The sequence below is a fragment of the Contarinia nasturtii genome, unplaced genomic scaffold (genome assembly GCF_009176525.2).
Source record: "Contarinia nasturtii isolate CC-2019 unplaced genomic scaffold, AAFC_CNas_1.1 Cnas_scaffold_350, whole genome shotgun sequence".
Lineage (NCBI taxonomy): Eukaryota > Metazoa > Arthropoda > Insecta > Diptera > Cecidomyiidae > Contarinia > Contarinia nasturtii.
Genome location: NW_022197705.1, coordinates 4,497,557 through 4,520,829, shown reverse-complemented (window position 1 = coordinate 4,520,829; position 23,273 = coordinate 4,497,557). Strand labels below are relative to the sequence as shown.

Here is a 23,273-nt window from a genome sequence, read left to right as displayed (position 1 = left end):
TTGTCCCGTACAGAGACGAAAGAATCTACAATAATAATTGATAAACGAAAGAGTCTGTTTCCACATGCGAAACCTGTTAAAAGTGGAACAATGTCAAGAACATATGCAAACAAACAAAAAAAAACGGATGCGATTCGCTATACAGCGAATTGATATAAATTGCTATGCTGTTTATCGATCGTGTTGTTGTCGCGCGCGCATGCATCCCGCACCGTTCCATGTTCATATGAATATGTATACACTTTTGTTCACGTGTTTCTCATATCATGCTGCTCTTTGCCTCATTTAACGGTATTTCGCCATTTCGATTAACAATAAATTGAAAATTCGTTGCTTTTGGCATTGCTAAATAAATCTTCGTCGGGATGAAAACAACAACGATAGTACCTCGAATGGAATAATTTGGGTGACAGAGCGAGAGATTACTCTTTTTTTTACTAGAGAGACGTCGGCGCATTGTACATACTTGTGCAATGTACTTAAACAAAGTTAAATCCATTGGAGACGAGACGGCATTTGATCAAAACAACAAATTCGTTATACAAAATGTAATTTTAACCGCAGCATGAACTTTTGCGTATTCTTTCATTTTTCCTACTTTCTTTCTAAACACAAGATTCTTATAAATAGCCAACCATCTATTCGACTTAAGGTTTTCATTTTTGTGATATCGACCGTAACCGTTATACATATATATATTGCAAATATGCATCTATTCAATTTCACGTGCGAAATGACAACATTTGACCATGTTAATACCAAACTACACGATTCAGTTAGTGTCGCGGAGAAGAAAATAAAAACGACGACGACGACGATGACTGAAAAAAAAACACTCAGCTCAGTATCATACGACGAAAAAGATGATTCTTATGTATTTATGAGCATGTGAAAAGAAACAAAAAGACAAATAGTTAACATCAACGCACCGTCGATTTGTTGGCTCTTTATTTTTCTCTTTGCTTCGGTTTTTTCTTCGCTTTATTTTATATTTAAACAAAAAAACATATATATATATATTAGCCACATAAGTAAGAAAAGAAAATAAAACTGCACGCATATAGAGACGGTCGTCTACCGAGCACGAAGTACATACTGAAAGTTGGTTGAAGTTGAAGTGGAAGTGGAATGTTGCTATAGAACCTTTGAATCTCGTCACTTCTTTGCCGTTTAAGAACTCTTCGGCTTAACTGAATTTTAGTCGATTAATATCTGCAGACGCGAACGGACACGCTTTACCATTCACGCTAACAATAGTGCCAGTAGTGAAAAGAACAAACGTTTGAAACACTATTTGAATTTTTATCGCTTATTAAAATCGAAATAACAACAACAAAAAAATGGTGAGTGCTTGTTTCACACTCGACGAGCGAACAGAATACATCTGAAGTATTGAGATCCAAGTGATGTGTAAAGTAAAATAAGATTTGCATATAAAAATGGGCAGTAATTAATGTGATGAAAATACCAGTTTGTCAGTTTAATTTGAAAGAAAATACAATTTTCATTGGCCGAGGCAACGAGTGACGAAATTTTAAAGAAGAAGAAAAAAAAAAGAAATAAATCAGAAAGAATTTCTCATGTGAATGAAAAATAAAAATAAATATTTGATGTATTTGCGATCAATTAAGCATTCTTTCATCGTTCTATTCAAAATATGTGTCATTGACACCGATCGATTTTATTATGTTGTGCTTTTGCATAATATGAAAATCAATGACCGTCGCACCAACATAAATTCCAATAAAAAAGAATAATAACCGTTAGTTTACATTGCCGAATTCAAATATTCGGTTATTTTTAATCAAATTTCATAGTTCATTGTCCATTTGGTCAAGATCGAGCTGTGAAACGAATTGGATAATCTTCAATTTGATAATTTGGTGTTAATCATTTCACACGAACCCCTTGGCTATTTTGCATAAGTAGAGTTAGTTTTATTTTTTTCAAAGTAAGTAAACGTGTTCATGTAATTGGCATGCCAACAAGTTGTAAAATATAATTGATCCAAACGCATCGATCGCCTAATTACAAGCTAAATGCTCGGCCGCAAAATGATTTATTTCATCGAATGAACGACACATTTGATAGATTTTAATTGGGTGTTTTTTTTATTAGGAATAATAATATCAAATACAAACTGAAGACGATTCATTTAACAAAACTTTTGTTATTACCGAGCAAAACTTTTTTTAAAAATGTAACCCGTTTTGCTGTAGAAAAACCAACAACATCAAATCATTGTTGATTACGTGCGAGTTTCGGTATAAACATGACTTTGTCGGCAATTTAATGTTTGAAATAATAATAATAAAAAAAAGAAATAATGAAAAAGTGAAACCGAGCAAAAGAGCAGAACAAAACATGAATAAATTTGTGCATAAAAACATCATCACACTTATTAAGCCAGAGTTGTGAGAGCTAATAGCCACTCTAATTTTAACTCTTCTCATTGTCAAATGTCTCAGCGCATTATAAAGAAAATTGGATTGAGCATTAAAATGCGAACGAGATTTTGTTGAGTTCTTTAATGGAATTCGAATAGAAATTATTCTTTTTTCCCCGCATCACAATTGTGTGAGAGTCAATGACAAAAAAAAACCGTATATACTTTCAAACAATTAAGAGAACAGAGTAGAAAATACAAGGAAAATCGACTTTTTTCTCGGATGCGACAAGCACATTGTACAAAATAATAATTGTTTCTTTAATTACACTGGATCTCATTATTATGTGCAATTTAATAAGCAAAAATAACCGCGAAAGAAACACTAAATGAATGGCTTGAACATCTTCCTCAACTTAACGCAAAATAAACTAGCATAATAAAAAAAATGCTCATCAGTGCGGAACCGCTTTGATTCTTTCTTATGCCTGAAAGAAAACAAGAATTTTCACTTATCACACTTCTTTTGCGTAAAAATTGTGTGTATGTGTGTTTCTCACTGCAAGTGAGTGTGAATCTTTGTGCAAAACTAGTGCTTTTCTATTCATCTAAATCGCATCACATAAATAAGCAATCGTTTCTGAACTGTCTGTCTGATGTGAATCACACCATAATTGCTGCGACTGAGACACGAATATCAGATGAACCTAGAAAATAAAACGAAACATTGACACATGAAACTTAAATTGCTTTACGTGTTGCAATCGTCCATAGTTTGTTGACACATAACAGAATTTTATCTCTCTTCGTCTCTATCTCTCTCGTCAATTTTTATCGGTTTGAATGTAAAGTGGTTTCTTTCTTCCGGCCATAAGTTTTTCATTCAACTTGTGTTTCTCTTGATTGAATTCTTGGAATAAAAAATGGTTTTATTGCCGTGAACAATATTAAGCGAAGTAAAAGTGACACTTTAATTAATCAAATTAAATCCATCAAAAAAACTTCTGACAACGAACAAAAAACAATGAAAACAGAAATCGCTTTAAGTAATGTTCGGATTGGTTAGTTCCAAAACATTCTCGACAGTGAAAATAACAAAAAAATAAAATAAAAACAAAAGACAAAAAGATGAAACATGCTCACTTTTTTTTAAAGAACAATAAAAGAAAGGAACGGAAGAAGAACCCAAAATAAAGAAAAAGAGTAGATGGAATGTTATTTCTTATGGTTTTTGTGGCCATATTCATCGCCCATCATAACATAAACATCGATGCGTTTTTATTTTATTGAAATAAATTTGGAATTTAAAATGAAGAACGAAAAATGTTTAAATAGTTGAACTAAGACAATTTGATTTTGAGAAGAAAAAAAAACAACATTTTGTAAATTGTGTCTCTTCTTTTTTTTAAAGCCCAATCGTCGTATTTAAAATACAAAATACACAGATTAACTGCACAAGAAGCGTATGGTGAGCAAATATGGAATTGATAATAAGTATAGTGGTTACTGTTTTGTTAGTTCAGCATCATATCGATGTACATGGCTACAGTCTAACGAATGCAACTGATTCTGGTAAGTATGGTGTTCGAAATGTTTGTAGGTCATAATTTAAATGTTTTAAAGAGACAATCGCAGTCTATTCAATATGTGATCGAAACAAATAAGAACAAAAGCCGTTAACATTTCATTGTATTAAATGTGATAATAGCGTAAAATCTATTCGTTGAGCCATAAAATGAACGGCCCACAGAATATTCTTACGTTTGCGTCTCCGATAACTTTCGAATTTGTGCTTTCCATTGTCAATTAAATGTGAAATGGGAACAGAATTGTGTACGGATCATATTGTTGATGTATGAGCTCACCGCACGCGCAATAGCGAAAATAAATGAAATCATACTCGCAAACACACACAAACAGGCGCGTGCGCCGATATCAATTCAATTGTACATGGTAGAAGTAGACGATCAAGGTACAAGGTTGTGGTATGCTGGTGACTTAATTCTGCTATTCCAGACCAGTTTTCATAATTATAGAATTGTATGCAAAGACACACAGGTTTAATGCTGTTTTACTCAATGCTTCGGCTTGTTTGCGTTACAGATGCATGTGCGAACCATATGTATGCGCTTCTTCTACCAATGGCTTTCTTTCCTTCACAATAAATAATAATCTAACTGGATTATTAACTCATATATGTAGTATGTATTTGGATTACCGTGAGAGCTTGAATTGCACGTACATAACAAAAGATGCCTACGCTCGGTACTCCGTTTCTTGAATAGCCTACTTTTCGTTTCGATCACATTACCGTTTAGATCAAGTGATGCAATTTACTATAAATTATTTTTTGCTCCTCTTTGTTCTTCTCTCTCTCTCGTTCTATGTAGTTTTGGGATGTTCTCATAATAATACAAGATTCGCGAATGGATCGTTTGTGCCGACGGCCGAGCCTTGTCTGAATTGCAAATGTATAAATGCAAACTTGATTTGTGCTTTGCGTGTGTGCCCTGAGCAAGTATTTCCACCGCCTCGCGGGTGTGTTATCGTACAGAAGAAGAACTCGTGTTGTCCGTACATGTCATGCAGTGCAAAACTCCATACGGTTTACAAAGATCAAGAGAAAAAAGTCATAACACACGATCGCAAATGGTATGAACAGAATATACGAAATCGAATATTCAGCCAAAATGCATTGCAACGAAAAATCGAGGACTTCGACGACGAGCAACAATTGAGCAACGGAAAAAGTTTGTATTTATTCATTCAATTTGTCAAATGAAGACCCATATAATTTGTTTGTCTGTTTAATTATAGTGTGCGTATACAATGGGACGGTTTATCGATCTGGTTCTGCCATGACGACTTCATCGTTGTGCACATATTGTTATTGTATCGAAGGAAAACAAAAATGCATTCAACCAAAATGTACGTTGCCTGCCAAAGGCTGTGAACCAATTTTAATTGATTCGTCTTGTTGCCCAATTCGATACGATTGCACCGAGAAAAAAACAATCAAAGCCAGATACAATACGAAGTATAATCGTCGACGAAGCGATAATAAACATTATTTACGAATGACATCAAGAATGCAGAGAAGTCGAGGTGGGTGGCTCCAATTGTCTTGAGAAAAAAATTATATGCGTTAACGGAGTTTTTAATTTCATACATTTTCATTCTTTTTTTACATGTTTGATTTGTTGGCAGTAATTTAGTACCAAAAAAAATGTTTTTTTTTTTTTTTTAACAAATTGACCGTGGTAATACACAATAAGTGTAACATTTGGCCGAATAAAACTTAGTGTCTAAAAAAAATGATGTAAATGAAAATGAATGAAAAATCCTTAAAAGTCTAATTGTAGCGAATATAATGGGTGTTATATTCTTCGCAAAGTAAAATGATATGATAAACTTCATCGATCGTCTCACCGCAATTACGTTGCGAATATGTTATCACCATGTGTATGGGTTCAAGCAATAAAAACACAAATACTTTTTTTTCTGTGGAGAAAAATAATAATATAAAAAAACTCCACGTTTATTATTTCCTCTTGATCCGATCGTCCGTCTTTATACACATTCTGTACACAACTAACTTTAAGGCATGCCTAGTGGCCAATGACAAATTGACTTGTATGTGTTGCCATACGATATACCATGAATGTGCGAAATTAACTGAACAAAATTATGTCACTTGATATTCTAAGAAATAAGTTTTGTGTTTTGGTTCTGTTTCTATTACTCCTTGAATTAATTTCATTTTTATTTCCAAAAAGATAAGTTACTTTTTTCGTTCCGTTTCTTATATCCATACTAAATTTAAACAATTAAAGTAAAATCAGGATTTTCATTGTTTCCTTGTGTTTATTGTTTCGGTCGCTTTGTTCTCTTCTATTTCATCAGTTCATCATTTTGTGTTGTTCTCTTTCATTTGGTTTCTTCTCTTTCACTTGATTTCTTTCGCTTTTTATTAAATAACGAATGAAGAGATAAAAAAAATATAACTAATATCTCCATATTGATATAAAAGCATAAACAGAAAAACAAATAATTCATTTTATACTTACAATAATAAAGATATCAGACCTCCAGCTTGACGCTAGTGACAATGATGCAATTCTCTTTCCAGTCATCACTGGACCAATTCATGTTCCATTCCGAACCTAGTCCACTTCCAAGTCGTTGAAATGTGACACGTACTTCAATTTGAATCCATAGCTTTTGATCAACAGTCAATACACCGCCAAAATGATTGAAGGTGGTCAGAGCCCGGCAAATTATTAATCTTCAAATAAAATTACGACTATATAACGCGATCGAGTAATATACACTTTACAAAATACGTTTTATAATTTTAATTTTTAATAAGAAAAACGAGATCACAGCGCCAGATTACATGACGTCACAATTTGAATATTTTATGGGACGGTTGTCTTATCCGTGAGTGCGTTCATTGATTACCACATCTTCACTTTCTTCAAGACGCGAACGTTTTGAAACAATCTCACCCATGTCTCCTGCTCGTCTTTTCTTGAAATATCCTTTTTCTGCTGCCGTTTTGTAATTAAAAAAAAACACATACAAAATTTCACTTTAGTATAATTATAATTTGTTGAATTTAATGTATATTGAATCTAGGTTGTTTGATCAACTCCACTTTTTATCCGGAGGGTCATAAGTTGCCGTCCAATGAAACGAATCCATGTGAAATTTGTTTTTGTATCGGCGGCAGTAAAAGATGCGCTCCAAAAAAATGTGCTCCAATGATACGAAACTGTCGACCGATCATTCCACCAAATCAATGTTGTCCATCCAGCTACGACTGTAGTGAGTATACAAAATATCGTTTTTTTTTCACCCAAAATACAAAATAGTAATGCAAACAAATGGAAATTCTTAGAAACGATTTCAAATCACAAAACGGCCCGGGGATTCACGTCGCGGCAATATTCTGACTTCTTTTCATTGCTTTTCGGTGATGAAGATAAGGAGAATTCAACATCATCATCATGGGACTATGAGACTGAAACCGACTCCATAAATGCCGAAGTGAATGCAACAAACAAAAAAGGCCTGCTTGATGTATTGAAAGACAGTCTAAACTATGTTGGGGAAAACAAACAAAATATCGAAAAACAAACAAATGTCGCTGATCAAACAATACAACCTGTACCAAATGTACCCAGTTACAATATCAGTGACGATGATGATGGCAACGTCGGCGACGACGATGATGAAGATGAAGAAGAAATAAGTCTGCTCGACTTTTTTTTGAAAGGCGACAGTGCATTTACCTCAACCACAATGAAACCACCATTTGTGTTTAATGTAACCGGAAAACCGCTACCGAATGGAATGACCAATTCTCCAATGCAAATCCAACCGATCCTACCCGATAGCATGAAAAATGAATCACTTAAGTTTTCAATGTTGCCCATTTCACTTTATAATATGGTTAAAGATGACGGTACCGTAATGTTTGACGGCGATCGATCAAGTGAAACGCCAAAAATTGTTACATCTAATCCATTGGGCATATCAGATTTAAAGACCCAATTCATAGAAATCAAAAGTAGTCTACCAGCATCGTCAATCAAAAGTGAATTTGTTCAAGCCGCTATCAACAGTGTCTTTAAAACTACAACTCAATTACCGAAACAAATAACAACGATTCAAAGCACAAATCAAACATTCAAAAGTGAAGTGACAAAAGTGATGCCACATAGTGTGAACGTTTCCAATCAAACGCAAAAAATGAACAAAACGGAAAATATTAGTGTGAAAAGCGTCGTAACTGAAAATATTAGTACACACAAACCGATCGAAACTACAACGATGAACATTAAGACAACATCTGCGTTCACTGTTAAACCAAAGCCGCCGAAAGTTATAGTAGACCAAAAAAATATTACGAAAGTTCATAGTTCAACAACAGAAAAGGTTATCTCAACAACAAAGATGAGGGTAACAACGAAAGTTTCTACGCCAAAAACTACCACAACCACACAGAAAACAACAACGACCACCAAACCTGTGGAAAGGGCAACCACCGCATCACCATTGCTACCGTTAACTACAAAGGCAACGACTATGCTCCCAAAAATTACAGCGGTTCAAATCAATTCAAATCCATCGATACTTGAAACCGATATAAATTATGATTACAGCGAACCAACGTTGCCGCCCAGTCTTCCGAATTTGAAAATTATACCATTCTTGCCTACCGATGCGTTGAGTGTAAAAAATATCATACACCGAAATGATGGATACAAACCAAATTACAATTACTATCAATCGGCTTCAAGTTCATACATAAGACCTGAAGCAAATGTGGACAGTATCGCATACTCACCGTTTAATATCAAACCGACCGTTGAAAAATATCCAAGCTACAATATTGCTGACGATCGCATTGACTATGATAGCTATAAAATGCCGGCGGAGAATGGAGATGGATTGGATTATATAAATGTATATGCAAATGCCGGTACAAATTTGGCTCAACCATCGTCATTCTCGCTTAGTGTCAACTCAAAATTGGACTATGGAACGACCGACCAAAAAGTGGTTCCATCGAAAATTACACCGACAACGAATAAAAATTTGACGGTTAAACCACCGTTGCCACCATTTGAACCAGAGCATGAATATAATTCATATAATCCACCTCAGCGACCTCAACTCGAACTAGCCAATAATTATAACGAGTACAATGTTAACAGTCCCATTTCGAATGATCAGTTCCCATCCGAACACAATTATAATGTACCGCATTTTGTAACAATGCCACCATTGAAGGAACCATCACGGAAACCGGTTGGAAATAAGGACACCGTATTCAGCTATGGCAGCAAAAATAAATTCATACCACCTGCACAAACTGAAGGTTGGCTGACAATTGGCAATTCTTGAAATGACAATGATTTTCAAATCTTTTTTTTTCTTTCAAATTTTTAGGTGGATTTGTACCAAAACGAACGTCAGGCGAAAATTATATTCCATTGCATGCATCCAGTTATCACATTGACAGCAGCAAACCAATCGACACCGAAACAATTCAAAGTAAGAATCTGCTGAAAAACTGCACATAAACCAATGTTTAATCGTTTTGTTTTTCTCATTTTCAGATTCAACCGATATAGTAAGTGAAGAGATACCGAATCGTATTCAAGAAAAAACGAATCCAGATGAATCAAATCAAACAGCCAACAATTACGATAAACACATTATATCGATAACAACAGATAGTAATTTTAAATCAACCGAAGAGTACAATGATGCATTTTTAGGTGTCGATATTCTTGGACCATATAAAAAACAATCAGAAGAATATGAGATCGCAAATGAAAATGAGCAAAATAGCTCGAATGTTGGTTCCAAAGAGAATAACATTTCTTTTAATAGACTTTACGGAATGCTATTTGCAGACAATGAACAAAAAGTGTCAGCACCGTCAAACACATCGAAAACGGTAATAAGTTCAACCACCACTACCACACAAATTTCTGTTTCTACACAAAAACCGCCACAGAAGAACATAACAAATAATTCCATTCCATTGAAGCTAATTACAATTTTGAATAACACGAAAAAGGATAGCCCGACCAAGGTTGAAATACCACAACGAAAAAATAATAAAATCATCGATCCGACCGATGAACCTTTGGTAGAAGATATGAATATTTTAGTAACAACCGAAATGCCCGCATCAACCAAAGACGATTTGGAGAAAAACGAAAACTTAACGATCCTTCGTGATGTGTTCCTCTCAAGCTTGAATCAAGCACCAATTGTAAATGTTGGCGATATTTCTGAAGATTTACTCCATAAATCACCTCTGTTCTTATCTCGTCCAATAAACAAATTTGGAATTAATGCGGGTTTTTCGAGCTTAAATTCATTGGAATCCAAACATAATTTCCAAGCAAATCCAATTCGATCTGAACTTGATTTAATCATTCCCGAATTGAATAAGAATAAGCAAACAAACGATTTTAGCCACACAAATCAATTCAGTTCGGAAAATTATCAAGTACTGCCGGCCGACGATACAAATATTGCAAACACTGAATCGTATGTAGTGAATCCGGTTGATGTTGACAAATTGAAACAACACCAATCGAATAGTGAAACAAAAATCTTTACACCGCCGCACAAAGATCCAGCCGGTCTACTGAAATTGGCCGGTTGTAATATATACGGAAGAATGTACCGTGTTGGTAGAATTATTGCCGAATTGTCGAGCTCATGCCTGGAGTGTAGATGTACAGAAGTTGGTGTGGAGTGTGCACCATTGAACTGTTAGAAAGAATCGTTTAATTCCACGAAACAAAAGTGATAGTGAAATATTTTACTTGAAATATGGTCAATTTATCCCGAAAATAATAAACGAAAACTTTGTGCCGAACAGATTATATTAATTTTAGTTTGGTTATATACTATTCGAAATTGATTTTATATCGATTCACATTCAACATTGAATCGTCGACAAATTTTAATATTAAGCAAAGTCAAAGATTTTATTTATGTTCAAATGCATTCTTTTTTCTTAGGCTTGATTAATTCACATTTATTTTAATATTCTTAAGCAATTCGGATACTTTTAAGAACCTAACAATTAATAAAAACAATTTTAAAATTATCGATTCATATGTTTATTTTTGCTCGGACACTTCGTTTCTCTTCGTGTGTGTCTCGTTAAAGTTTCAACAAAGCTGGCCTCTCTCTCTCTCTAACTGGATAATATATGGTTGCGTTATTTGGTGTCTTAACAAGCATCTATGCATACTACGAATGGTAAGTTCGAAATGTCAATTATCTTGTGAATATTGATTTGTAAAGGAGTAAGAGTCAAAATAAGCACATTTAAAGACATATGACTCACTTTTTCATCAACTGCATTTATTCCAAATTTCTTTTCTTAAGTTTTATTTAAATTTAAAGTTTTATTCTAAACAAATTGTAGGAGAGAAATTAAAAACTCCTTAATGACATTACCTGTTATTTTTTTTTTGTATTTTATCAAAAGAAAATAAATCTATATTTAAGATACATCTCGAATTCTTTCACAACGAGAATTGAATTCGTACCACAGAACATATAATTTAAAAAAATGAAAAGTGATAAAATAAAAAAGTAAAAGACACAATTTTTATGTTTGTAAAAATCGTATATTTGATTTGCTGCTTTAGTTTTGTCCTCAGATATTCAGTTTCATTAGTAACATTTTTTATGCAAGTATTATATTTTAATAGAATTTAATATTTTTGTATGTTGAGCTTATCTTATATAGATTACGATCATAGTAAAGCTACATGAGTGGTTCAGTGTTCAGGTGGCTAATCAGGTATCATTTAGAACAATTAAGCCGAATTAAGCAGTCATTTACGTCATTAGCCATACAAAAATTGATTTCTTTGTGGTTTAGATTATTTTTATTATGTGTACACAATTGTTTTCAATTCCAAATACAAGTGATTCTTTTAATAATAAAGTGATTGTAATTATCATACAATAAATTAGCAGTGCCCATCTATTTTATGTTTTTTCTTAATTCTAGGCGACATTCAACCCAAAAATAGGCAAATATTTCCGTGATTATATTGCTTGTTGCATGGCTTCGTATGGATTAATTAAGTTCGTTTCTTTACCTAACAATGTGTTTTTTATACATTATTCTTCCTTAAATGAGCAACCCTATTTTTCTGAGATCTCTAGTGATCGTCCTTTAGTTTCTTTCATGTAGAAAACCACAAACAATGTACCTAAAAAGCAATTGACCGCAAATATCATCAAACATCCATGCAAATGGATCCCCTTTAAAAGTATCGGAAAATATTTATCGGCGAAAAAATTGACTATGTTGTACCACAACGTATAAAGCACCATACCATGTGTTCGTATCTGTAAAAATAGGAAAAAATATCAATTTAGCAAAAAAAAAAAACAATAACACCTCTTCAGCAAATACATACCTTTGGTGGTAAATTTTCAACAGCACAAACATTTGATAATGGAGCGATACCTGCACATGCGGTTAAAATGACGAAAGCTAAACACGCCACTGGCAAAGCTGAATAATTTGATAAATTAAAACCGATGTGATTTAAATATAAATACGCTGATAGACTGATTAGGCCAAAAGCAGAGCCCAACAATGAGAGTACAAGTAGCACTTTACGTCCGATTGTGTCACTCAATGAAGTTGACAAAATTCCGCCGAAAATTTGCACGATGGCCAGTACAATGGAGGAAATGTGTGGATCCATCGTGGTGTTGGCATTTTTAAACACCAACATTGCATAATTTATAATAATAAAGCATCCCGTTAATTGTAAAAACCATGCCATTGCAGCGCCTATAATAAGTCCTCGTACGGCCGTTTGACTGCAAAAATCTTTCAAATGAAGTTTTTCGTTGGCTTTCGTTGCTTTTACAATGTTTTTTAATCGCTCAAACTCTAATTGTAGTGCAAGTTGTTCACATTCGCTCTTCCCTTCATAACCTTTGTAGAACATCAATGACTTTTCTGCTTCCTAAATTTGAATTTTTAAATATTTTTAATAATAATTGATTTGTGCATAAAAATTAAAAATTTACATACCTTTACGTCGTCACGGCTCAGGTGGAAAAGAGGTGTATTTGGCAAAAAGTACAAACTAATTATATACACAATTGGAATGTAAATAAGAATAGCGGGGATTACACCATAATCAACAGTGGCACCAACAATGGAAGCAATCAGCACACCAACATTACGTGCTAATGGAGTTATCGATCCGAGACGTCCTCGAATATTATCATTTGATATTTCTGCAACGTAAATGATTATTCCAGATTGAATGCCACCTGCCGTCATTCCCATAATAAACCTTGCAATCAATAGATGCAAAAGGTATTCACCATAAAACACTAATAACCAAAACACAATTGATGGTAATGCCAAGAAGATCATAGCACGTTTACAACCCAATAGCGATGATAAAATGCTGAAAATAAATGTGCCAACAATTGATCCCAAACTGCTGATGGATCCTAGCCACGATAACTCTTCATTTGATATTTCACCATCGATGAGCGGCGTATCATCAGATAAAAGAACGTCGAGGGCTGGCGAAAGCCAACCCGATATAGATCCATGCGCAACAAGCACAGTGTTTGCTTAAAGAAAAAAAAAAAAGAAAATTATTTTTCACAATATTGAATTTTTGATAAAGAATTACACAACTTTGATAACAAAAAAAAAACACTATTTTCACACATTTCAAAAATATTTGCTTAAGAATTTACCTATAAGAGCGGCACAAATTTGTCGTTTCACATTTCTTCCAAGATACTCGTTTCCAATTTCTTCCATAGTTTTTGCCACTTTTCACAAGACAACCTTTATCGATGATTGTCAAAAGACTTCTGGTGCATCTCTTATATAACACACACTCCCTTACTTTTGACACACGAAAGTAAACTTCTCTATCATAAACTAGCATAGTTACCCGAAGAAAGTACGAACACTCACACATAATGGAAATTCAACCGAATGCTTTGAATAACGAAACGATTGGTTAATACTTTCAAATGATGCTTTTTTCATTATTGTCGTCAGAGATTTAATTTTATCATTCCTGGAAATTTAAAACGATATTCGAGCATTTGGGGGGAAAAAAGTCGATCATTCACATTTACTCATTGTTACTTTCATTTATTTGGCATTGTTTTTTTGCAGTACACTACGATTGCTCCGTTTTGCCAGAACCATTTTTCAGGTAGATTTTTTTCACCTAATGATTTTTTTCAATATGCAAAGGATGTAGAAACAGAAGAAGAAAGGAAAAAAAAAAAAGAGAAAATGTGACAGTGCTAAAATTCTGCATTATGACGCATCGTTCAAGCACATCAACAAAATGAATGTTAATGAGTTTTTTTTTTTTTTTTGCAATATTGATAAGAATGGCGTCGAAAGGTTATAAACGAATGAGCTCTTATAGAAAACATTCTTTTGTCATTGTTATGTTGTGTTTGTGAATTTTCTCTAACGGTATTATCAACTGATTCTTTCAACGCCTTCTGTATATGTTTATCATGGCTTTTGTTTACAATTTGTCTCGTCTTTATCCGGTATATTCATTGTTGCAGACGATTTTGGAATGTGCAAAAATAAATAAAAGGTCCTATATTGGATAGACAAACCATCACAAATCGATTGATAAGAATCTATTCATACTTGAGATTATTTTGAACTGATCAAATGAACAACAAACATCGGTAACAGGTCATTGTTCGATTCGGTTCGATTTATCGCCAGAATGGTTCAAATCGACTTTTCATTTGGAAAATTGACAGTATTTTATAAATTTTGCGTGTTTCAACTCAAAAGTAATATATTATGATAAATGACACATTAAAATTTCAATCAATAAAGTGTATGATCTCAAGTTTATTGAACAAATGTATTTTTCAAAAATTAAATTCTCAGAACAGATAAGATATACTAAAATCGATAAATTTTAAATAAATAAAAACAATCTGTCCTCAATAAATTATTATACACACAAATGGAAAGCGTTGTTTTTGTCTCTAGATTATTTGTTCAGTGGCTGGCATTCGGGTGAATTATCTTTTTCGATTGGTTTTTGTTTTTCGCCATACAACTCTAAGTTTCTACCATGATACCATACCAATAGATCGAAAAATGCACCAAAGAATATGAACAACGCCGCGCACGAATGTAACGAATATCGGAATTTAAGTGGATCATACAGTTGACAATTGCCTCGTCGTCCGCACTTGTAATTCCATACCAAGCATGTCCCATCTATGATCCGTCCGAATATTATCGGTCCTGGTATCAATGCAAACAAACTAGCCATAAACAGGGATAGACCTTGGGCGAAGGCTTTATCGCGTGGCTCAACAGCTCTGAAACGAATTTAATATACAAAATGTACATTATCGCTTAAATAGTAAATCAATTTGCTTACCGAAAATTTAACATAATATTCCCAATTCTGCCAGTTGAACTGATCAAACTCGAGAACATTGAAATTAATGAAAACACATAGTAAGCGGTATAACAGTGATCGACGCATGCACCAGGCGAAATAACGTTGTTGGCCTGAGTTTCTATAGAAATGTCATCGCGACGGTTTCGTTTATTTACTTCAATTTTTCGTGTGTTTTCTGTTGTTACAAATGCATCGTTTTCGGAACTGTCCACATAATCGGCACTATCCTCATAGATCTGATGATTTTCGTCATAAAGATGATTTTGATCGATTGGAACATCATCGTCATGTGGTGGTTTATTTAGTTTCAGTTCTTCATCATAAACATCTTCCAGTGTAATGCGTTTTTCGTTTGAAATCAAACCGCTACTTAACATTGTATTTTTCACTACAATTTCATTGGCTAGAAATCCGGTCAGCGTTGATATGGAAGCGGTTGTACTTAAAGCATTGCACGAACAATTTGTGTAAAGTTTTCGTGTTTCGTCGAATGTCGTGCACCCAGCATGACATGGTGAATAGAATGTTGTGCCAGTTGAATGATCACACACCGGACTGTACGTAATGCCATCACATTCACAATTTGAATTACACGATACAATTGATCCATTTACTATCACAGAATTGTTTCTTTCACAACCTAATTGAGTATACGACAGTGTGGCACACATTGAAATCAAACCAATTACCACATTCCAAAAGAATAGATATTTCGGTGGCGGTTTAAACTTAGTAATCACGTAACCAGACGTCAAAAGCCCAATTGTCATGCCGATTATCGTTATAGGACCCGTAAATATAGAGCCACCAGCTGATGTTCGATTGAATTGAACCTCCATAACTCTGCCCATGAATATCATAAAACCGGATGCACCCAGGATGTAAAATATTGTTGAAATATTATTGTATATCAATAGTTTATTGGTTAAGAGACGCATCAACGCATTCGGAAAATCTGTAAAAAAAAATGTTATCGAAATTGAACAAAAGCTTCCAATTTTTTTTCTTTTGTGGTATTTTAAAAGTGTTACCTTTGAGTTCGCTTTTGTTATCAATCACTTCAATATTTTGATTACATTTCTCGCCGTCAATTTCGTATTCAACGACTTTTATCTTTTTTGGCAAATGCTTTGGAAACATGCCAATCAAACCAGCAAATATAAACATCAACAAACCCAAAATCATCCAACCGAGCCACCAGGCACCCATCCATCTAGGATCGTCTTTTGGAATGACGGGTGTCAATGTTGGATCAATGTATATTTTTAACATTCCATACGCGAGCGCAAATCCTGTTTTTGTTAGAAATATGTTGTTACACTTCTTATAACAAGAGTCTGGTGATCTTATCTTACCAATGACGGGACCAAACATTCGCATCGAAAATGCGTACGATAACATCAATGGTGTGTTATTTTTCTTGGTGTTATCATCTAAATATGATTGTCCCAGTGAATAATACAATGTATTACCGATGCCGAGTACGAATTGTGATAAAAATATCAACACCAATGGGACATAAGAAAACACATCTTCATCGCATTCATCTACTTTTTTCGTACTCATTTTGCACAGTTTATTATCCTTGTAATCGGTTTTTGAGAAAATTTTTGCGGAGACATTCTAACGAGTAAATAAAGACAAGTTTGGATTTAATAAAATTTCGAATTAAAAATATCATTTTCTAACAGGTTCAACAAACTTTATGATCGGCTAAATATTCTTCAGTGTATGAATAGGCTTCGTCTCCGGCACCATAGATGAAATGTGGCGCCGCCAATATGAAACATGATAAAGCACTAAAAACGACTCCCCACGCAATCCATCTGGGTCGATTTCTCTGACCACCGAAATATGTTAGAATTAATGATAATAAAATCTGCGATATTTCATTGCCACTTAAAATAATTCCTAAAATCATATGAAGGATACATTAGTGGAATAGATTGCATTAAAAAATCTATTTAAACAAAGTGCAATATCAAGAAATATTTTCCATGATTGTTATCGTCAATGTAATGTGAAGAGCACACACTTCAGACACGATAAAATGTCTATAAATGAACCGATTTCGAAATCATATAATTGAAGATTATATGAAATTGCATTTGATTCACCTTTATATTGCAAATAATGAAACATATATGAAATGTGTTATATATAGGTCAGACAATATCATATTGGTTTTTAAGGTGTGGTGATTTTTTTTTTTTGAACTGCACATTGAATGTTAAAGTTTATCTCCATAAAATATGCAAATTTTCTTAGAAATTTTCAGAAGAATTCTATCGCACTTTGTCTTTAAAAAAAAGTAATTGTTTAGAAGAAAAATATCTCACCTGTGGTCAGACTTGGAATTTTGAAACGTTTTTCAATGGTGGTTAATGTTATAACAAAGTACAAATAACTAGTAGACTGAATTGTACCCAGTAGACCATACGTGATCATAAACCTATCACAAAAAGATAATAAGACATTTAGAATGATTTTATTCATGAACTAAAATGTGTAAAAATACAGACCATCGTGTGTTTGCAAATTTTTTCATCCAATGTGGATGCCAACATGAAACTCCACAACTGAAACTGTCCATTTAGTTTGTTATATTTTTTTTTCCTCAAATGAACAAAATATGAAAAGTACACACAAAAATAGCAAACGCAAACGTCTTCGACGAGACGTTACACTTTGAGCTAATTTTTTTTAATTAGGAAATTATTTGAAATTTGAATGTGATTGAAGTAAACAGTATACACGTGAAATCATAACGATGACAACAATAAACGAGAGATACACTTGTCGTTCACTTCATACAAAGAAGTAATGTCAATTGCATACAATCATAATTGCGTAAACGGAATTTTAGATTAATGCACTTTATTTACAGATTTCAACACTGTCCATTCGTTTGTTTTGTATTATGTAACTAGATCATTTATTTTGTCAAATGTCATTTCTGTTTAAATTCGTAAAACATTGAATTGCGTTATTTTTTTCTTATTATGACGTAGCATTTGAATGAATTTACTTAAATAATAAATTTGCCTGAGACACAATGACTATGGCTTAACTCAATTGAAACGAACGACTGATCGTTGCCAAAACCAATGAAATACTGACCGTTTGCGTGTGGACGGTTCTAAGGCTTATGTCTGCTCCACAATTTATATAATTGTAATCAGCCATTTGAATGATTACAGATAGGACAATGTTAGCTCATGAATGGAATTTTGTTGTTGAAAAATAAGCGACATCTTCAGACATGAACATGAATGATTGGTAGCAACGCATTTACAAATACTATCGTCAAAGTATATCATTTATTGATACGCGAGTAAATTATTTTTATATTCGCAGTTCAACACTAAGATGGCGTTAAAATTGATGCTTATTTCATTGTTACTCTGGAAAGAGAACAACAAACTCTATAGCTATCTTTATAGTAGAACCTTCCATAATTCAATTGAATGAATATATTTTAAGTGATAATACAACTTAAAATGACTTTTTCAGTCTCTGGCGTCATAAAAATGACAAAACGCATATAGACATACATATATAAATTAAATAGTTCAGAATATAGAGTTTACGCTGAATAGTTGCTCAAACGTAATGTTGTTTGAAACGAACATATATATATGCACAGATTAAAAAAAGAGACTCATACAATTCCGTACAATTCCATCATAAATGTCAGTTATGGAAAACAAAGCATTTTTATCAACTATTTTCACATAATAAAATCTAATAAGCAGGGTATATTGAGCTGACTATTTTTGGGGGCTGCAGAACATCTCTGTGTGTCTCTGTTGCTGAGAGACAAAAGAAAGACAGCAAAAGTACACTGCAGAATTTTGAATAGTAATTCCGCAAAGTAGTGGTTTCGCGATCGATTTTCTGAAGAAAAACTAAAATTTCAAATTATCATTGGAATTTCAATCTTACGGAACTGTGCAAAAAAATGAACCAAATTTGACTAGCCAATTTTCACATGGTGTATTTCTGACAATGACTTTTTTAATAATCATTCACCTTACTTTATCTTATCAAAATATTGAAATCAGTATGAAAAGCAACTACGTCATTTTTTAAATTAAAATTTATTGTATTCGATATCTTTCAATATGTAGTATTGAGCACAAAGGTTAACCAATTGGTTCAATAATTGAACTTCAGTATGACATGTCTCAAGTTTTTTGTATCTTCTGAGCAAACCAATTTTTTGCCCATAATTTTGGAAGTATTTCTTAGGCTTACCAACAGTAAAAACATTATCACCATTGTGTAAGAGTACATCAGAAAAAAAAAACAAATTTCTATATTCAACAAAAAGGTCAACTCAACTTATTTTTCTGTATCTTATTTTTATTTTTAAGAAGTGGTTGAAATATTCCTCATTGCCAACCTCTGAAAACTTAAATCAATTTAAAACAAAACAATTGCGTTTTATTCATCATACAAATAAAAGCCACACTGTCATAAACTTGACAGAAAAATTTGCAAACCAACTTTACTTCTGGTTTTTCAACCAAATTTACCTATTCCTATATATTATACACATCCATTGTGATGTATTGGTTGGGCAGTTTACCTATTTGGGTGAAAAATAGCTATATCCAATGCAGTGCTGCCATTTTTTCTGTCCTTTTTTTGCAGTGCACACAAATGGTTTTTGACAGTTGAAGGTACTGTTTTGCGACCATTTTTACCTGTTCATATCTTCTTAATGAGTTTCACACTTGCTAATGATAATGATACCCCCACTGAAAACGTTTCTCCCTTTTTTTCTAATCAATAGAAAAATGATCAGAGCCACTTGAGAAATATCTTTTTAATTATTCAGTTGTATTTCAAAGTTGCTGGTGTGATGACATAGTTTTACATTTATTCTGAACACTTGAAAACATTTTTTATCAAGATAATTTTACATTTGCTTGAGACTAAATAAAATAAAAAGTTCTATTTGACTAAAAATTGATTTATTGAGTATAAGAGTCAGTGTATTTACAAAATCGTAACAAAATGCAAGGAACTTCTACTTCTTCAGGTATGTACTTCTGTTGTTATTAGTGCTTATAACTATTTATCGATAAAATAGTAAAAGTTTTTAATTTTTAATTTACTTTTTGCAGGGGATGTGTGTGCTCCGTTGAAACGAAAAATGAAATTCACCGATATGAATATCGATTGTATCGAGAGCTGTTTAGAGCATTTAAAACTCGATGATCTTTTGAATGCAGCTGCTTCAAATAAACGTTTAAATCGGGCTGCTTCGTTTATTTATCATCGAAGCTATAGTACCAAGTTAATTCATTTAAATATCGTACCAGGAAATCGATCACTACAGTTCCGACCGAATTCTCGTATCGAGTTTTGTAATTTAATGTCAAGCTTACGTTTGCTACGCTGTTTCGGCAATCTCATAAAAAACATATTAATTTCGTACAAAGGTGTTTATAAAATTGTTGATGACGATCTAGATGACATTGGCATAAATAATTATGAACTAACTCTGCGTGCAATTGAATATTTAAATGAATATTGTACTGAATCCTCGACTCTTATTCAATTTAACAAACTTAAAAATGTACCGGTATATTTAAAAGAACAATTCAAACATGTAACAAAGCTTCAAATGGTTGATTGTGATTTTACTGAATTGGTTGAAAACAATTCTTTTAATGCTATATTTCCAAGAACGGAAGAATTTTTCGTGTCAATAACTGATTCGATACTATATCCTACAAGTTCATTCAAATTTATGGCAAATCACTTTCCATTCTTGGAAAGATTGCATATTCGTCATTCGGATCGCTATCTAATTGAGACACGTTCATTGAAGCAAAGTTTAACAGCAGCTATTCATTTGAATCCACAATTGAAACAGCTAACCATTAAGCAGTATAATTCATTTTTCGACGCAAATTTTCTTCAAAGTGTCAACAACAGTCTAAAAAATTTAGAGTTCCTGGGACTTAGCATGGACGAGGAATTCAATTCAAAAGCTAACGGTGAATTGATACAATTTAAAAATCTCAAAACGCTTGAGATTTACATACAATCAAGCGCAGAATCATTTCAAATCCCATTTGCCATTGATAAACTTGAAGTATTGGTGTTTGCAATGAATGTAAGACTCACCAATTTTTCATACGAATTTATTGAAAAACATCCATATCTAACGAATTTAACGTTGCATGCAATAAAACATGAACATGCTATAAATTCCAGAATAAATGTATCAAGAATCGCTAATTCGTTGCCATTACTTGAGAAACTAAAATTTGCCATGAATATTAACATTACAATCGACGAAATACTTCCACACTGCACAAAATTCAAATCACTTAACGAAATGTCTTTCTGTCAACATGGAAATGTTGAAGTCACTGCTTTGAAGCCATTCGAATCTATTGGATGGAGTGGAACTGTTGAACGTATGTCACAAAAAACTCGAATTAATCTCAAAAGAATTAAATCCGAGTAAAACAATCGAAAAATTGTTCCAACATAGTAATTAGTTAATCTCTGCAGACTTTCAGCAGACTGTTCATATGAAATGACAAAAATTGTGACATTTATCGATTGGCTCTTCAACGTGTAGTATTTTAGTATTTTAGATATCCAAATTCACAAATATTTTGATAATTCCGATCGGAGCTAAATTATTCAATTCAAAAATCAAGTGGCAAAAATCGTTTCAATGCGGAAAATAATATAAATATAAGTCTAATTCTATTTCTATTGAATATGTCAAGAAGAGAGTATGTTATTCAGCGCTTATGGCTGAGTAATGTCTGAATAAAAACATACTCTCCTCTCGATATTTTCAATAGATTTATAGGTCGTAAGTTTTATTACCAACTAATTGTATCGATAAATCCATTTTTTTCTCGCAATTTGTTCATAATTATGCGTAAGTCAAATAAAATCATATGGTTGCACGAATAAAAAAAAAAAACAATTTATTTTAATACATTAATCTTTTAATATTTTTACAGCTATGCAGTATGCACTTAGTACTCAAAATTTCGCGACCTCGTATTTTTTATAATCAATACCCCTAATCATCTGTACAAGATGTGTACTTTACTGTACAACATTTTTTTCCGGAATGTACAAAGATTTTTTTTTTAATCGAAGAGTCAAATTCAGTAAAATCTAATACAGTAAAAAGGTGTAGTGGGGTTTTTTTGGCACGAGAAATCCGAATATGCTGATACTGTAGTTAAATTCAGTTTTCGAATGATTTAAAATTTACAGCAAAAGATTTGTAATAAATGCATGTCGTGGTTCACAATGCGGAAAATTTCATCTTATGAATGACACCTTTACATGTAAGAATCTTTATTTATAACTACGAGTTTATTGATGTCTCTCGCCGACCATTATAAAATCCAATAAACTAAAGTCCCCGATAACTTTTTCAATCATTTTTGAAGCCAAAACAAAACGTCTTTCTAATCTCTAAAATATCTGATTACGTTTAATCACAGATAACCGATTTTCGGAAATACCTTTCAGCAGATTGGTGAATTTGACAATGGTCAGACGTTTTTCACATTGCAGAAGAATTAAAAGAAAAAATCGATAAAAATAAATTAGTCCAAATTTGAAACTTCAAAAATAGAGAATCGATCAATTTTAATTAAAATACTAAATAAATTATGTTTACTTTATTGAGTTTATCAATATGAACATAATACTGATCTAAACAACTAATATTTATAGACGATTATCACAATCGAATAACTAGTGAGAATAGTTTGAAAAAGTTTCTTTATTGATTTTTTTTTTCATTTGAAACGAAATTCTGTATAAGATGGACGGTTGTGGAAATTCTTGCTGGCACCCACAGTGGATACAGAAATTTGCAAAAACAAGTT

General features: G+C 32.9%; 4 protein-coding genes across 4 annotated transcripts; 2 read left to right on the top strand and 2 right to left on the bottom strand.

Annotated features, from left to right (window-relative positions):
- The first annotated feature begins 1,216 nt into the window (after positions 1–1,216).
- LOC116338231 (probable serine/threonine-protein kinase nek3) lies at positions 1,217–10,911 on the top strand. The gene is made up of 8 exons (XM_031763360.1): positions 1,217–1,343; positions 3,798–3,958; positions 4,777–5,136; positions 5,204–5,491; positions 7,025–7,213; positions 7,287–9,272; positions 9,344–9,448; positions 9,514–10,911. The coding sequence occupies exons 2-8, from the start codon at positions 3,865–3,867 to the stop codon at positions 10,689–10,691; spliced, it is 4,200 nt and encodes a 1,399-aa protein (XP_031619220.1). The 5' UTR covers positions 1,217–1,343; positions 3,798–3,864; the 3' UTR covers positions 10,692–10,911.
- Positions 10,912–11,601: 690 nt separating this feature from the next.
- LOC116338173 (facilitated trehalose transporter Tret1-like) lies at positions 11,602–13,851 on the bottom strand. The gene is made up of 4 exons (XM_031763277.1): positions 13,676–13,851; positions 12,990–13,546; positions 12,361–12,921; positions 11,602–12,289 (listed from the first exon to the last, which is right to left on the bottom strand). The coding sequence occupies exons 1-4, from the start codon at positions 13,740–13,742 to the stop codon at positions 12,083–12,085; spliced, it is 1,392 nt and encodes a 463-aa protein (XP_031619137.1). The 5' UTR covers positions 13,743–13,851; the 3' UTR covers positions 11,602–12,082.
- Positions 13,852–14,789: 938 nt separating this feature from the next.
- LOC116338010 (solute carrier organic anion transporter family member 74D-like) lies at positions 14,790–18,479 on the bottom strand. Its single transcript, XM_031763031.1, has 7 exons — positions 17,910–18,479; positions 17,727–17,839; positions 17,090–17,298; positions 16,743–17,010; positions 16,419–16,679; positions 15,364–16,342; positions 14,790–15,301 (listed from the first exon to the last, which is right to left on the bottom strand). Exons 1-7 carry the CDS (start codon positions 17,978–17,980, stop codon positions 14,965–14,967), a joined length of 2,238 nt encoding a protein of 745 aa, XP_031618891.1. The 5' UTR covers positions 17,981–18,479; the 3' UTR covers positions 14,790–14,964.
- Positions 18,480–20,291: 1,812 nt separating this feature from the next.
- LOC116338225 lies at positions 20,292–22,072 on the top strand. Its single transcript, XM_031763355.1, has 2 exons — positions 20,292–20,434; positions 20,520–22,072. Exons 1-2 carry the CDS (start codon positions 20,410–20,412, stop codon positions 21,872–21,874), a joined length of 1,380 nt encoding a protein of 459 aa, XP_031619215.1. The 5' UTR covers positions 20,292–20,409; the 3' UTR covers positions 21,875–22,072.
- The last annotated feature ends 1,201 nt before the right edge of the window (positions 22,073–23,273 follow it).